Consider the following 17,816-nt stretch of genomic DNA (forward strand, 5'->3'; position numbering starts at 1 on the left):
GTTCACAATTCTCTAAATGAAGAAGTTTCTCCTCATCTCAGTCCTAAATGGCTTATCCTTAAATTGTGACCCCTGGTTCTGGACTTCCCCAACATCGGGAACATTCTTCCTGCATCTAAACTGTCCAATCTCATCATACCAGGCAGGTACCTCAATATCCTCCCTGTAGTGCGGAGCCCATAGTACTGCACATAGTACTCCACTGAGGCCTTATTAAAGTTTTATAGAGGCTCATCACTACCTCTTGGATTTTATATTCTATGTCTCGAGATAAAACCTAGAGCTACAATAGCTTTTAAAAGAAACCAGACTTATGAACCTGAAGTTCTGACTTTGATGTCCGGTGAACCTGTGCACCTGTGCACCCAGCACTGAGCTTATTTCCATTGAGTATAATTACTGCTGTTTGTTTTAACCAAAATGCATCAAATAGAACCTTTACTTGATCTTAAAATATGAAATATTTAACAGAGTATTACAAGTATAATTTCCTATCAGTCTTTGCACTTGTACCACAGTGACACAATTTTACCTCCTTTTGATGCCATAATACCTCATATTCTTCCCTAATCTATCACACGTATTATGACAACTTCTCGGTGTAAATACATTAGTGATCATTCTAATAGTTCATTCAATGCCTGGATCTTTAATAACCTCCCTCCCAAGAACTCTGCTGTGATTAGAAGTTAAACAATGAATGTGAACAGCAAAACAATTACTTTATTACTCAGCCGAGCTTCCCCATATACCTGTTTGTGGTATTTTATTGGAACTGCTGCTGGTTTATAACTTGTGCACAAGACATGCCAATGCAAATCATGCAGAGATCTTCATACCATAAAAATATAATTTCATAGGGACGCAGGAATATAGAGGACTATCTGACCGCTGCCAATGTCCAAAATATACCACATCCTATGATACCTCTCATGGCCCTCTATCAAATCTTTCTCCAGGTACATATCCAGCTATCTCCAATTTTCTGATCGAATCATCCCCCAATGCCTTCATTGGAAGTCCATTCCCATACATACACTGTTGTGTATCTGTAAAGCATACACTCCCATGTTCCGCCACCAGGGAGCTCATCCCTGAAGTCCCAAGGGATCCCAGCATCCCTTGGGAGCACTGTATATAAGCCGGCCCCTAAGGCCTGTTCCTCACTCTGGAGTGTCTTATTAAAGACTGAGGTCACTGTTACTTTAACCTCCCTGTGTGCGGCCTCAACTGTGTTAGGAACACAATATACACTACCCCCTTTTTGGCCTCCTTTTGCACCTCCCGTTAGCGCCTACGGTGGGGTGATAACAGGGCACTACCGACTCTGCGACTGGGCGTGGCGAGACTACCGGCGCCCGCGAACTTGCCGTGCAGGTAAGGGATGGTGGTAACCCCTAACCCCACAATCTCCTGCGCCCTGGAGATTGTGATGTCATCCGGTGCACAGTGCCCTGGTACCGCCCCGGATGCAAACTTCGGTTCCACCCCTGCAGTATCGCCGGGCATGAAAACACTGGCAGCTGCAGGAGGTGTTGTAAGGTAAGCCGGCCGCTTAGGGAACGGTATTTAAAGGGATTGCTGGTGAGGTAAGTGAAAAGTTTTTTTGCGCTCTCGGGGCATCTTTTGTCGCATTTTGTTTTGCCGTGATTGATCAGCCCTGCGCTCTGTTCGAGTGCTTGGGGCTGATTATCGTGGACCGCGGATGCCATCAGCGAGCAGGGGATTAGATTTATTGTGGAGCCTGCAGCGATGGCCCTTCCCTTTACGGGAAGGGAGGAGCCTCTGATCCCGGCAGTGCTGCACGGGACATTGTGCAGCGCTCTGCCGCTACCGCCCCTGTTGCCTGGTTTAGCGCTCCAAGGGAAGTGGTAGCAGTTGATTTAGCACCCCACTTCCTTTCTGGAGCGCTAAACTGGAAGTTCGCGTCGGCTTCACTTGCGTAGCCGCAAAGGTTAGCACCCCAAACTGGGCGCTACTCAATTTCTAGCCTTAAAAGTTAAAATTTCTAATGAGCAAATCTAGAAGCTTTGATTCGTATGGAGTGCACAGGAAAATCTGAACTATGCAGTCAGATTGTCAGATTTTTACATGTCTAATTCAGGCTTAAGTTGTTACAGGCTATTTTTGTTCAGTAAGAGCCACTTAAAAGAGATGACACAATGGCTAACAAAACATCCCCCTTATTCATTTGTTCCAATTCTTCCAATAGATCTTTTGACGGACCAGCTGTGATTACACTGCAGCTCTTAATCTGGCTTTAAGTTATTCATTTTTCGCAAATAGTCTTTTGAAATGTTTCTTTTCTGTTTATGTTAAATTCTTGTTGGGGTGGGGGATGCTAACCCACTGTGCCGCACAGTTTTGGAATCAGGGTGATGCTCAGAATATCCTCCACAATAATCTGATCTCAGTCAGGGTTGTCTGGAGGAAGGACCAAATGAAGGTCAGAGGGACAAAATTACATCTGATAGTTGAGCCACCCTGGACTGCTCTTGTAAGATTCTTAGCTGCTTCTCACAGAGCAGAAATCACAGGGACAAAGGGATGTTTTTTTTTACTCGTGCCACTAAGAGGGGTTTAAAGAGGCAAACAAATCATTGAAACAGTGGCAATAAAAGAATTTTACTGTTGCGTTTATGTGTCTTTCTTTTCAGTCTTTTTAGCTATCCATGGTTTGATAGAGTAAACAAGGAGAAACTATTTCCACTGTAAGCAGAGGACACAGATTTAACATCATTGGCAAAAGAACCAGAGGGGCGATGGGGAGATGTTTCTACTTTTTACATAGCACATTGTCATGATCTGGAATACACTGCCCAAAAGGCTGGTGAAAGCACATTCAATAGCAACTTTCAAAAAGGAATTGGATATCTACTTGATAAGGAAAAGTTTGCAAGGCTATGGGGAAAGAGCAGAGGAGTGGGATTAATTGGATAGCTCGTTCAAAAAGCCAGCTCCGCCACGATGGGCCTTTTGTGCTGTATGATTCTATTGATATTTTAATATTTTGCACACTCTTCCTCTGAGCACCATCTTCGGCCAGGAGGGCAGGCAGGCAATCTGTGTCCATACCACAGCCAGTGTACCACCGTAACTTAATACGAAGAGGTGCACAGAGCCACCTCATGGTTTTATTTCACAATTTTCTCTTCTCCCTATCTGAAGGCATTGACATTTTGATGGTTCCATAGCCATTGGTCATCTTTCAGTACCTCATCCAATTGTTCGGAATGTAAACCATTATAGTGATTGTTAACAGACTATTCAACCGCAGAGGCCATCACAGCTGACCAATCCAGTTCTCACTCAAGGGCCACAGATGTACACACCCAGCTGGAGTCACTAGTTAACGATCGAAAGTGGGAAACTTGGCTGATTTACTTTTCCGTGTCCCGGAAAGATTGTTGAGGCCAATTGTAGCACTTCTAATGAACTGAAAGCAAATCAGTAACTCAGCACTGATCTGGGATTGATGTTGTGACCTTCCTGGTCTATACATCTCAGCTATTCTCTAACTAAAATTACAGAGCCACCAGGGAACTAATTGATTTATGACTTTTTCGGCAAATATATGGCCTCCACTCAGTGCCACTCCACAACTGCATCTCCATCTTGGCCCAGTGTGTTGGAGCTCCAATTTGCTACTGTATTTCATTCACAAGCTGTCAACACAGGTATGAATATTATCATTTCAATCAAAGAATGAATATAGCATTTCAATTTTAGAATCCAGGTCAGTGCCCATCTGGAGCATAGTTTGTTGAGTTAAGGTTTGTGTTAGCGAAAAGCTTATCCAAACACTGCTGCAGTTACAGGGGAATGTTTCCGCACCTCAGCAAATATTCACTTTGTAAGTGAACATGTCCGTTATTAACAAGGTGCCCATTACCAGGCTTACGCTATGGATCCAATTGTGGAAACATATTGATACAGATTCAAACTTGAAGTGACCTGCTTAGAATTATGACTCATTTTACATGGCCTTGCCAGTAACATTATCAACTTTCGGTAGTAATGATCCACAGTTGACTTAACATTGCTTTCTCTTTCCTTCCCTCTGCTTTATACTTGGATAATAGCTCCTACCTCGGCCCCAAAGGACCTGACTGTTATTAGCAGAGAAGGAAAGCCTCGAGCTGTCATCATTAGCTGGCAGCCGCCAATGGAGGCCAATGGAAAAATCACTGGTAAATGCAAAGCTTCATTTCTATCAGCCTGTTTCCATTCGTACTCTCAGTGTAATCCAGGCACACTTTTCAATCCCCATTACCAAAAAGCTCAGAAAAGCTATTGCTGACTCAATTGTACCCATTCCTGTTCACTGTTGTTCCTACTAAAATCCTATTTAATCATCATGGTTGACATTTATGTTGCAAAAATGCCCAGAAACCATTTTTTAAATATTGTTTGTGTTATTGGTTGAATTTCAAGGTGCATCTACCGTGTGGAAACTTCTCAAACAGTGCAAGGTTCAGTGATGAGACTTTTGGACAGTGAATTACAGGACCTGTTTAGCCCTGTAGTTAAATACATTAAAATGGACTTACTTTGTGTATCTTATTGCATCAGCTCTCATTCACTGCTACCCTGCTTCTTTTTAAAATGTTTTCACATTTCACTTGTCCATTTCCAAATGCATTGAACACAGGGGAAGAGAAATTTCTCGAGACTTGTTTTCAGGCCTGAAATAGTCAGCGCGCTCCGAGACCATGACGGAAGCCCAAGGCCCAAGGCACATCCCAAATTGGGACTCAGACCTCATCAGCACATTTAGGGTGAGCTGCCCCTGCATGCTCATTTGAAGAGGACCAATCCGGGCCGGCTGGCTTGCTGGCGCAGCCCTCGAGCAGGCCTGGGTGGGCAAGAGATCGGGAAGGGGTCAAACTCGGGCCGGCAGCGATCTGCAGTAATGCAGTAGAGCTAGGAGGAGAATTCTTGCGACCTCCGCTTCACATAAAGATAAGTTTAAAAGATATGCTTACCATTTTGGTAGCAGCCTTTAAGGATCACTGATTAGACCACTCATTAAGAACTAAAAAGTTCAGGACCAACACACTTCTGGGAGAACTCCTTAAACAGGTGTTAGGCACCTTATTTACATATGTAAGGGGCCCAACGCCTGATTTATATGGCTGCCTCGGACACCTGAATATCACCCGACCCATTATAGGGTCAGATATATTTCAGGATGGACACAGCCCTCCAAAATTGGATCTTTGTCCTTCCATTTTTCCTCCAAACAATGGGTGCAACGAGGTCCAATTTCTACTCGTGTCCGTGTAGTCTTCAGATAAAGCGAGGTTAGAGGGTGGAGAATAATTCAATCCCCATTTTAGAGTCATATATTCTGCCCTTATTTTTATATAGCATATGTTGATTTTATAGTATTTATAGTGAAATTTGAAAATTCAGGGCAATGTAGGAATTGGAAAAGTATAGCCATTTCACTGCAGTACAGTCTGAGGAATAGGGCGATGCAAAACTGAGGGGGCCAAAATTCAGGGTCCGTATAAGGCCCATTACCGTTTTGCGGCAGCCATGCGGTGGAATCGAGTGGCCACCACATTCCAGTCCATTGGCCGCCCTGACCTAAATTCAGCTCGGGGATTTTTTGGCCTGTCTCCACCTACACCCCTCAGCATGACTTATCCCTTCCGCCCCCATTATGACTGACTTCCGGTCCAACGTTAAAAAATCTTCTAAGTCCTGAAAGTCACCTCATCGCTCCCGGTGGAAAAAACGGGTAAAAAAAAAATCATAGGTGCGCTAGCTTTCTGGCGTGCCTGAATTTCAACCCGAGGAAATCCAGTTCCATCACTGGCCGAAGAATGTAATTGCAGTATAACAGGTTCACACAGGCAGTTTCTGTTATAACTCTGACAATAGGAATTTATAATGGGAAGAATTGACAGGAATTATGCACAGATATAAGATTTTTAATTATTTAAGTTTTGGGGATTTAGAGTTTGTTTCTATTTAACAATGTTATTGTATTTTTGCCTTTCAAAGAACAATTATGAAAAGAGCTCCAAGAGGTTCCTTCACATAACTCCCTTCTAATTAGTACATAATGGGGGCAGGATTAAAGTGATAGTGGCAAGAGTGGACAGGAAGCAATATGCACAAGTTGCAGAAAATGGCAGCCAATTAACAAAGAAGAGAGATTCTTTGACTGGTTGAAAGTGGTTTCTTTGTTAGTCCATTGCCAGTTTATAGTGGTATTTTTCTTTCAATCTCATAATACTCCTGTAAAGCACCTTGAGATGTTTTACTACATTAAAGGCACCTTATAAATACAAGTTGTTGTTGTATGCACCCGCATGAGCACTTGCACGGGACTTATCTCATGGTGTTGGTTTGGCTTACACCAACAATGACTGACCATTTAATTTTTAGCAATAGAAAAAGGCAAAAGACATCCTTTTTTGATAGATGATCCCACACACCCATCTCGAACCACATCCCTCAATCCCTTTTCTCTCCATAAACAAATCTAGTTGTCTCAAGTAAAAACAGAAAATGCTAGAAAGCAAATGGTATGTTGGTCTTTATTACAAGAGGGTTTGAGTATAAGAGTAAAGACGTCTTACCGCAATTATATAGGGCCCTGGTAAGACCACACCTGGAGTATTGTGTACAGTTTTGCTCTCCTTACCTAAGGGTGGATATACTTTCCATAGAGGAAGTGCAACAAATGTGATCTCATTGAAACACACAAAAGTCTTACAGGGCTTGACATAGAGGGGATGTTTCCCCTGGCTGGGGAGTCTAGAACCAGGTGTCACAGTCTCAGAATAAGGGGTTGGCCATTTAAGACTGAGATGAGGAGAAATTTCTTCACTCGGAGGGTGGTGAATCTTTGGAATTCTCTACCCCAGAGAGTTGTGGAGGCTCAGTCGTTGAGTATATTCAAGACAGAAATCGATAGATTTTTGGATATTAAGGGAATCAAAGGATAGGGTATAGTACAGGAAAGTGGAGTTGAGGTCGCAGATCAGCCATAATCTTACTGAATAGTGGAGCAGGCTTGAGGGGCCATATGGCCTACTCCTACTTCCATTTCTTATGTTCTTATGAAACACTCAGCAGGTCAGGTGGCATCTGTGGAGAAAGAAACAGAGTAAACATTTCAGGTCGATGACCCTTCGTCAGAACTGGGACTTGTTGTCTCAAACTCTCTTCACTACAACCCATGGAACATAGAATTCTACATAATTGTATGAAGTGCGAGATCATCTCATTTGGACCTAAGAAAGATAAATCAGAGTATTTTCTAAAAGGTGAGAAGCTAGCAACTGTGGAGCACCAGAGAGATTTAGGGGTCCAAGTACAGAATTCATTAGTGGACAGATACAATAAATTAATTAAAAAGGCTAATGCAATGTTGACATTTATCTTTAAGGGGGCTGAAATACAAATGGGCAGAAATGATGTTACAGTTGTATAAAGCTCTGGTTAGACCCCATTTAGAGTATTGCATTCAGTTCTGGGCAATGCACCTCAGGAAGGATATATTGGCCCTGGAGAGGGTGCAGTGCAGATTCACCAGAATGATACTAGGGCTAAAAGGGTTAAATTATGAGGACAGGTTACACAGACTAGGATTGTATTCCCTTGAGTTTAGAAGATTAAGCGATGATCTAATTGAATTGTTTAAACTGATTAAAGGAGTAGCTAGGATAGATAGGGAGAAATTATTTCCTCTGGTGGGGGGAGTCCAGAACCTTAAAATTAGAGCTGGTACATTCAGGAGTGATGTCAGGAAGCTCTTGTTCACACAAAGGGTAGTGGAAATATGGAACTATGGGATCAAAATTGCCTTACGCTGGGTTTGGGGCGCATAATTTAAATTAAAAGAAAATTTAGCGCCCGGCTAGATGGGTGGCCAAATCGTGCAGAATTGGAGTCTTAGAGCAAACAAATGTTGCGGGGCGGTAACTATTGTGCTACGTCACACTGACACGTCATAATGTCTCTCCCCTTCTTTTAAAGGGGAGGGCCGCTGCAAGCTCTGCAGCCACTTTAGTGGCACCCACTGTGCCACCAGGGAGGGTATCGGCTGGGCCAGTGGGCCAGCACCCATGTTGAAAAGTCAGCCGCCACAGAAAAAATGACGAAGGTGCTACCACCTCCCCTTTAAGGGCGGCCGGCGCGCCCCAGCCACCATAGCAAGGGGCGCAAAGGGGTCGGCGTGTACGGCGATGACATTATCATCGCGCTTGCGCCGCGCTGGGTCACTAATTGCGGGGCGCGGCGCAAAGCCCTTTTTGTGTGGCGAGCCCCAAGGGCAATTCCAGAGGAGGGGGTGCTCTGGCCACCGCACCGCAAAACCCTTTAGTGCCCCATTAGCGCCTCCGAGAGTCATTAACAGGCCTTTCTCAGAGGGGCAATTTTGGCTCCTATATCTCCCAAAAAGCTGTTGAGTCTAGGTAAATTGAAAATGTCAAAACTGAGATTAATAGACCTTTATTAGGCTAGGGCATTAAGAGATATGGAACCAAGACAGGTAGATAGAGTTAAGATACAGATCAGCCATGATCTAATTGAATGGCAGAACAGGGTCGAGGGGCTGAATGGCCTACTCCTGTTCCTACATTCCTATGTTCCGATATTTCAGGGACATGAATTAATAACCTTATATAATATCTACTGATTGTGCTATACCCTATTAATCAATTGCTGACTATTGTATTTCCAAATCTCAATGAGCAGGGCACAATCATTAATCCTTTGTTGTGGATGTCATTACACATCAACTACATGGAATGCACTGCTTAACAATTTATGTTATGTCAGCTAGAAATAAATAGCTTAGAATGATTTGAGGCTCTATTCTTATTTCGGGATGAAAGTGATAGCGATGAACTGCAAAGGTTCTCTTCTCAAAGTATACGACGTCATTGAAGCACTTTGTTTGATATTACTGGCTATTTTTAAAAAATGCTTCCAATTTTCTCCCGACTTGCTGGATAATGGTTTCAAGGATGCACCTTTGATATCTTGCCCAAATAGCCATTCCTCATGTGTGAGCCTTGATAACTATCAGCAGCAGTCTATCACAGCTGATTACAGAGGTTATCATGGACAATCCTGCCTTCACTTGAGGTTCACGGACAAGCACTTTCCAACCAAGGCCAGTGGATACGGATCTGAAGCAGGAATTTACCTCTCCCTAGCTCAGAGGTGCTAAGACCAATTGTAGTGTATGCAATGCCACCCCAGATGGGATCAGTAATTCATCATAAACCAAGGATGGAATATGTGGCCTTTCTGATCTGTATAACTCAGATACACACTACTTCAACAAATAAAGGCTTGAGATATCTTCATTATTGACTCTTAATTACTTCCAGATACCTGTTATTCCCTATTGGCTTTCAGTGATGCCAATCTCGTCCTCGTTTGCAAATTCCTCTACAGTCTTGAACCACTCTAATTCCACAATCCCCTCCAGTCCTATGCCCCACCTTGTGCTCAGCTCTGGCTTCCTCTATATTGCCCCGTCCTTTACTCCATCATTGGTGGCGGAGCCCAGGTCTCTAGGCCCCACTCTCTGGAATTCCTTCCTTAGACCCGTTCACCTTGTTACTTCTCTATCCAGCTTTAAAAACTTTCTATTTTTCAATCATCTTTTTAGTCATCTTTTTCTCCTGTTTGAAGCATCTTGAGCTGTCTCATACATTAAAGGGGCCAAGGTAAGTTAAATTTATTGTGTGGTGATATAGCATCCAATTCTACAATTCAAACACTGTGGATAGCAACAACAACTTGTATTTATACAGCGCCTTTAACATAGTAAAACGTTCTATGGCGCTAAATATCACACAAAAGGTGAACGTATCTCATTAATGCATTATTGCAGTGTTGTCACAAAATAGTCCTAAAGATTCTTTCCTTTACCTTTTAGGCTATTCATTGTTTTATACAATAGAGAAGAATGCACCAATCGATGAATGGATAATGGAGTCAGTGAGTGGTGATAGACTGACCCATCAGATTCTGGATCTCAATTTGGACACAGTCTACTATTTCCGAATCCAAGGGCAAAACATCAAGGGCGTGGGACCCCTGTCTGATCCTATTCTGTTCAAAACAGCAAAAGGTTGGGATTCAACATCAATATTCAAAATATGTCACTCTGTGCAGTAATAAAATGGTGCTAATTTTGTAGTTTTGCATTGAAAGGGATTTAATTTTGTGGAACATTTTAATATCATTCTGTAGTTCAGGGGGAGCTCTGAATAAAGTACATTTCAGGCATCTTAAGATGGCAATATAGAGAAGCTCTGAATTTCTTTTGAATTGAATTTAGAAAGAGAAAACACATAATGGAAGACAAAGGAATACTTGCTTTCTTCTGTGCATGACGAAGCTGTGATAACTTGCCAGTAACTTTTGATGTGTTCTTTCATGAGTGAAATAAGCTGGGTATTCTAATGTTCCTCTGTTTACTATTTACTTAGCATGCATGGACAAAAATGACATCTAAATTATAATGGAAATTATTACAAGTCCAGAGGGTGCTTTATTAGCCCCACTGTGCTACGCAAGCTCCCTTTTGCGTTTTGCAGAATATTTTGATGCCTTCTTGAAAATCTGCAAAATGGGCCTTTAAAATCCGCAAGACTGACTTGATCTATGATTCTGCCCAGTACACTACAATGCCATCTGTAATATATTTGCTTCATGGATTCTTTGCTTAAGAATTCATAGCAACACATTGCTATTAAGAACTAGTTGGTTTATTAATAATAATATTATTATTGGTTTATTAGTAAAGGTTTAACAATCACACTACACATTACCAGTTCATCCACCAGCCTCACAACCACCTGCCTCATCGTGACTCGCTGAATCCAACTGGCTAGGGTTTTATTGAATCTTGTGAACATCATGTGATTGGCTAAGCCCCTTCCAACTCAACAGCTCTACCAACCTGTAATGTATGCACCTGTGAGCATACTCTCAGGTGCATACATTACACCATCCATGTTTTTAACCCAACATTTGAGTAGGTCTTTTGGCCACAGTTTGCTTCTATACATACAGCTAAACATAAATGTAGAAACTAAGACATCTAAAGAATGTCAGAACTTGCTGTAAAAATAACAATGAGACGAACAGTGCTCACCATTATTTATGCGCTAAACCCACACAGAAAGTTAGGGCCTGTCCATTTCAGTCTAAGTACCATTTTTAATGGTATGATAAGTCTTAATTACTGCCAAATAACCTCTCTGGCACTGAAAATTAACTTTTACAAATGTGAGTCTCATTCATAGAAACATAGAAACATAGAAATTAGCTGCAGGAGTAGGCCATTCGGCCCTTCGAGTCTGCACCACAATTCAATAAGATCATGGCTGATCATTCCCTCAGTACCCCTTTCCTGCTTTCTCTCCATACCCCTTGACCTCTTTAGCCACAAGGGCCATATCAAACTCCCTCTTGAATATATCCAGTGACCTGGCATCAACAACTTTCTGCGGCAGGAAATTCCACAGGTTAACAACTCTCTGAGTGAAGAAATTTCTCCTCATCTCAGTCCTAAATGGCCTACCCTTTATCCTAAGACTATGTCCCCTGGTTCTGGACTTCCCCAACATCAGGAACATTCTTCCCGCATCTAACCTGTTCAGTCCCGTCAGAATCTTGTACGTTTCTATGAGATCATAGAAACATATAGAAACATAGAAAATAGGTGCAGGAGCAGGCCATTCAGCCCTTCTAGCCTGCACCGCCATTCAATGAGTTCATGGCTGAACATGAAACTTCAGTACCCCCTTCCTGCTTTCTCGCCATAACCCTTGATCCCCCGAGTAGTAAGGACTTCATCTAACTCCCTTTTGAATATATTTAGTGAATTGGCCTCAACTACTTTCTGTGGTAGAGAATTCCACAGGTTCACCACTCTCTGGGTGAAGAAGTTTCTCCTCATCTCGGTCCTAAATGGCTTACCCCTTATCCTCAGACTGTGACCCCTGGTTCTGGACCTCCCCAACATTGGGAACATTCTTTCTGCATCTCATCCTTCTAAACTCCAGTGAATCAAGGCCCAGTTGATCCAGTCTCTCCTCATATGTCAGTCCAGCCATCCCTGGAATCAGTCTGGTGAACCTTCGCTGCACTCCCTCAATAGCAAGAACGTCCTTCCTCAGATTGGGTGACCAAAACTGAACACAATATTCCAGATGTGGCCTGAACAAGGCCCTGTATAACTGCAGTAAGATCTCGCTGCTCCTATAATCAAATCCCCTAGCTATGAAGGCCAACACCATTTGCCTTCTTCACCGCCTGCTGTACCTACATGCCAACTTTCAATGACTGATGAACCATGACACCCAGGTCTCGTTGCACCTCCCCTTTTCCTAATCTGCCGCCATTCAGATAATATTCTGCCTTCATGTTTTTGCTCCCAAAATGATAACCTCACATTTATCCACATTATACTGCATCTGCCATGCATTTGCCCACTCACCTAACCTGTCGAAGTCACCCTGCAGCCTCTTAGTGTCCTCCTCACAGCTCACACTGCCACCAAGATCAGTGTCATCTGCAAACTTGCAGATATTACACTCAATTCCTTCATCTAAATCATTAATGTATATTGTAAAGAGCTGGGGTCCCAGCACTGAGCCCTGAGACACTCCACTAGTCACTGCCTGCCATTCTGAAAAGGACCCGTTTATCCCAAATCTCTGCTTCCTGTCTGCCAACCAGTTCTCTATCCATGTCAGTACATTACCCCCAATATCATGTGCTTTGATTTTGCACAACAATCTCTTGTGCGGGACCTTGTCAAACACCTTTTGAAATTCCAAATATACCACATCCACTGGTTCTCCCTTGTCCACTCTGCTAGATAAATCCTCAAAAAATTCAAGAAGATTCGTCAAGCATGATTTCCCTTTCATAAATCCATGCTGATTTGGACCGATCCTGTCACTGCTTTCCAAATGTGCTGCTATTTCATCCTTAATGATTGATTCCAACATTTTTCCCACTACTGATTTCAGGCTAACCGGTCTATAATTACCCGTTTTCTCTCTCCCTCCTTTTTTAAACAGTGGTGTTACATTAGCTACCCACCAGTCCATAGGAACTGATCCAGAGTCGATAGACTGTTGGAAAATGATCACCAATGCATCCACTATTTCTAGGGCCACTTCCTTAAGTACTCTGGGATTCAGACTATCGGGCCACGGGGACTTATCGGCCTTCAATCCCATCAGTTTCCCTAAAACAATTTCCCGCCTAATAAGGATATCCTTCAGTTCCTCCTTCTCACTCGGCCCATGATCTCCTAGTACATTCGGAAGGTTATTTGTATCTTCCTTCGTGAAGACAGAACCAAAATATTTGTTCAATTGGTCTGCCATTTCTTTGTTCCCCATTATAAATTCACCTGAATCCGACTGCAAGGGACCTACATTTGTCTTCACTAATCTTTTTCTCTTCACATATTTATAGAAGCTTTTGCAGTCAGTTTTTATGTTCCCTGCAAGCTTCCTCTCGTACTCGATTTTCCCCCTCTTAATTAAACCCTTTGTCGTCCTATGCTGAATTCTAAATTTCTCCCAGTCCTCAGGTTTGCTGCTTTTTCTGGCCAATTTATATGCCTCTTCCTTGGATTTAACACTATTCTTAATTTCCCTTGTTAGCCACAGTTGAGCCACCTTCCCCATTTTATTTTTAATCCAGACAGAGATGTACAATTGCTGAAGTTCATCCATGTGATCTTTAAATGTTTGCCATTGCCTATCCACCGTCAACCCTTTAAGTGTCCTTTGCCAGTCTATTCTAGCCAATTCACACCTCATACCGTCGAAGTTACCTTTCCTTAAGTTCAGGACCCTCGTTTCCAAATTAACTGTGTCACTCTCCATCTTAATAAAGAATTCTACCATATTATGGTCACTCTTCCCCAAGGAGCCTCACACAACAAGGTTGCTAATTAGTCCCTTCTCATTACACATCACCCAATCTTGGATGGCCAGCTCTCTAGTTGGTTCCTCGACATATTGGTCTCGAAAACCATCCCTAATACACTCCAGGAAATCCTCCTCCACCGCATTGCTACCAGTTTGGTTAGCCCAATCAATATGCAGATTAAAGTCGCCCATGATAACTGCTGTACATTTATTGCACACATCCCTTATTCCTTGTTTGATGCTGTACCCAACCTCACTACGACTGTTTGGTGGTCTGTACACAACTCCCACTAGTGTTTTCTGCCCTTTGGTAGTCCGCAGCTCCGCCCATACCGATTCCACATCATCCAGGCTAATGACCCTCCTTACTATTGCATTAATTTCCTCTTTAACCAGCAACGCCACCCCACCTCCTTTTCCTCTCTGTCAATCCTTCCTAAATGTTGAATACCCCTGGATGTTGAGTTCCCAGCCTTGGTCACCCTGGAGCCATGTCTCCATGATGCCAATTACATCATATCCGTTAACTGCTATCTGCGCAGTTAATTCGTCCACCTTATTCCGAATACTTCTAGTATTGAGGCACAGAACCTTCAGGCTTGTCTTTTTAACACACTTTGCCCCTTTAGAATTTTGCTGTAATGTGGCCGTTTTTGTTTTTTGCCTTGGGTTTCTCTGCCCTCCACTTTTACTATTCTCCTTTCTATATTTTGCTTCCGCCTCCATTTTATTTCCCTCTGCCTCCCTGCATAGGTTCCCATCCCCCTGCCATGTTTTTAATTGTTGTTGGAGTTTTTTTTTAATTGTTAATGAATTTATTTAACTTTTTCTTTCTGTCTCTTTTTTCCCTCTCTCTCTCTTAATTGTAATCTTTCTTTCCGTTTCTTTATTTTGCTTTCTGTGTCTGATTTGACATTGAATTCGTTATTCTAACTTACACTTCCTGGTTCAGACTCTACGTTGTTCATTAACAATTCTTCAATCTGATTGGTTAAGAAGATACACTGTTGCTTGTCCTTTTCACACAGGTCCCAGATACCAAAACATACTTTGAATGAGCACCCATGACTATGGAAGGCAATTTTATATTGGAATTGGTTGATAAGCTTTAATGTCCATCCATTCCTGAGCCAGTATTAAACATTTGTTTACCCTGCCTTAAGCATATTCCATAGCAACCAGTAGTCAAAGAACAAGAGGGGAGAGGGGAATTGGGGTGGGGTGGTATCATCATTCACCTTTCTGCTTTGTAAGTCTTTTTCGGATCCCTCTGGTATTAATTTGGGAATAAAGAAAATAAGGGTTGCATTTACTGTAAGTTTGAGACGATCAGCAAGATATGGAAGACTGAGCTAAAATCTATTTTGTATAGCATTTTATTTTAAATCTATACATAAAACTTTATTTTTTGACAAATTCTAAATGTATTTTCCACTACTGTCTCGGATTCTGCTGAGTTCACAATAACGGGTCTGATGCAGAATAATGAACGGTTCTGAAGCCAAGCTAGTATTTCAACTGGTGGTTCTCCAATGAGAGATCTGTGGAACCCCTGAAAAAATGGTGTAAACCAATAAAAAACACCCATTATTTATCCCACTGTTGGAGCGTTTCCACCAATCGTCGGCTAAAATTACGGCAGATCAGGAAATCCTCATGGAAACTCTCCCCCTGTTTGTCTACCTTGGGTGTTCAGATGTAATCGCTCGGCTTGTCTGTAATCTAGGAATAGAATTCCTCCGTTCACTGATTTTAGTGGAATGATTATAAAGCTGTATCTTTCATTTAGTAAATAGATCAACTTTCAACAACTAATTGCTTTTTTAAGCCTACAGAAAGTCTATAAATATCCTGACGTGGCAATCTGTAGACTTTATATAATACCAAAGGAGCTGGCAGATGTGCATTTAAAAAAATCTATAAAATGAGGACCGGGTATCAGTGACTCAGCAATCTGTCACTTAACCTCGGGGACCTGCATTTAAATACAGATTTGACAAGTAGAGCGAAAGTCTCATCACTTTATTCACAGCAAGTGACCTACGTGATGTTAGTTTGGGACTGTCTCAATGCAGTTTGTAGGGAGTTTGAGATTACAGCAGTGAACTGCCCATAATTTACCACTAATGGCAGACTCACTCAAAAAGGTCAAAGGTATGTAGAAATGGAAATGTTAAGATTGATTCAGTTCAGGGACATTACTCTGCATCAAATCTGCGAGTGCTCGAGACTGACATTGGCCGCACAATGTGAAAGTATTTTCTCTTGCAAACACACACGTTCCTGCCCTCTCTCTGGGAAAAAAAATCTAAAATACATTTGGAAATGTTCCCCTTGATTTGTCTCAATTTCCAAATTGGATGGTATAAATGGCCTGATTACCTGCGCTAGTTACTTTATGCTGACCTCCCAATTTCCAGCTAAGAAGCAGTTAGACTTGACTCAGCACAGTCTGATTTGAGGAGGAAGAAGATGTAACAGGCCTACCTCAACATTGCCTCCTCTCTCTACTCCTTGCCCTTTGTCTCAGGTCTTTTCTTTACTACTGTCTCCTACCATTGCACGTTCTTATTAGTTGGTAAGGTAGCTGGTCAATTGATAGCATCAGTACTGCTCTGTAGTTGGTGGAAGTGAAGAGCATTGTTCCTGCACATTTTTCAATCATCTTAGAACTGCTAATACTCAGTCAGTGAGGACACATGTCAGTTATAACTGCGATATGAATGTTCAGCCTTCTGAATTAAGAGTCCAATACCTTTGTGCCTATACTTCCCAAGTCATCAAAATCCCATCCCCACCTAATTTTCTCAGAAAAACTAACATTCCCGGACTTATTGCAGTGAAGTATTTATCTGAATCAGCCCGAATCTTGGACATAAACTTTGCACATATCTTTTTTTTGATTGAGGTAGCGTCAATTCAGAAGCAAATTTTACCAGTTTTGGGATAGAGGCAAGGAAAAACTGGAAAGATCCCAGCACTTTCGGGCTCTGCCATAAAGATCCTCAGCCATAGGCATCTACACAGCTAATCAAGCATTGAGTGAATCGTTCATATTTATCACAGGGACCAGCTATAAAAGCAGTGATATGGCTATCAGTGATAATGACAAAATCAACAAGTATAAAATTACTTTGTGCATTGTCAAGAAGCAATTACATAGAATTATACGACAGAGAAATAGACCAATTGATCCAATAGGTCATTGTTTATGTACCGCACAAGCCTTCTCCCATCTTACTTCATCTCACCCTATCAACTTATCCTTCTATTCCTTTCTACTTCTTGTACTTATCTAGCTTCCACTTAAATGTATTCAATTAATACAGGCAAATTGTGCAGAATGTGTTAGCTTTGACTTGGGAATTTTTTTTATCATAAAAGGATTTATTTTACATATTGCCTTTTTAAACAGAATTAATTTGTTTTGTAAAAAAAAAGGTCTTATCTAGTAATGCAGTTATTTTAAGTCCCAGAGCCTTCTATTAAGTCCCTCAAATGAGCTAGGTGATAAGTATTTTCTGTGACTTGATGCAGTTCTTTTTTTTGTTTGATTCTGTTTGAAGTGCAAATATAAAACTGCTTCCTCTTCATTCCAATCAGTCAGTGGGTTGAAAGTGCAGCCAACTTGTGTTGCACCTGTTTTTCAAAGCGCAGTCAGTCCCATATGCACAGTCAGTCCCTGAAGTTGTCAGAATCTAATAATATTGTCTTTTCTTACAGTTGAACACCCTGACAAAATGGCTAATGACCAAGGTACGGTAGCCCCAGTCTGTCACCTTTTAAGCTTGAATCAGAAATGTGAAATATGAATGATGGTGGGTGCCATTTTTGAATCCAGCGATCCTTCAGGGTCACATAAAGAAATGAATTGCTGCTCCC

At 42.0% G+C, this 17,816-nt stretch overlaps 1 protein-coding gene across 1 annotated transcript in view; it reads left to right on the forward strand.

The window, feature by feature from the left end:
* Positions 1 to 17,816, forward strand: part of dcc (DCC netrin 1 receptor) — a gene marked incomplete at its 5' end in the record, with an annotated part of 1,018,431 nt that overhangs the window by 857,213 nt on the left and 143,402 nt on the right. Inside the window, 3 exons of the mRNA XM_070862030.1 lie at positions 4,083 to 4,190; positions 9,911 to 10,105; positions 17,658 to 17,690. Of these exons, the coding sequence (XP_070718131.1) occupies positions 4,083 to 4,190; positions 9,911 to 10,105; positions 17,658 to 17,690 (336 nt within the window). The remainder of the gene's footprint in view (positions 1 to 4,082; positions 4,191 to 9,910; positions 10,106 to 17,657; positions 17,691 to 17,816) is intronic.

The sequence above is a fragment of the Pristiophorus japonicus genome, chromosome 2 (assembly GCF_044704955.1).
Source record: "Pristiophorus japonicus isolate sPriJap1 chromosome 2, sPriJap1.hap1, whole genome shotgun sequence".
Lineage (NCBI taxonomy): Eukaryota > Metazoa > Chordata > Chondrichthyes > Pristiophoridae > Pristiophorus > Pristiophorus japonicus.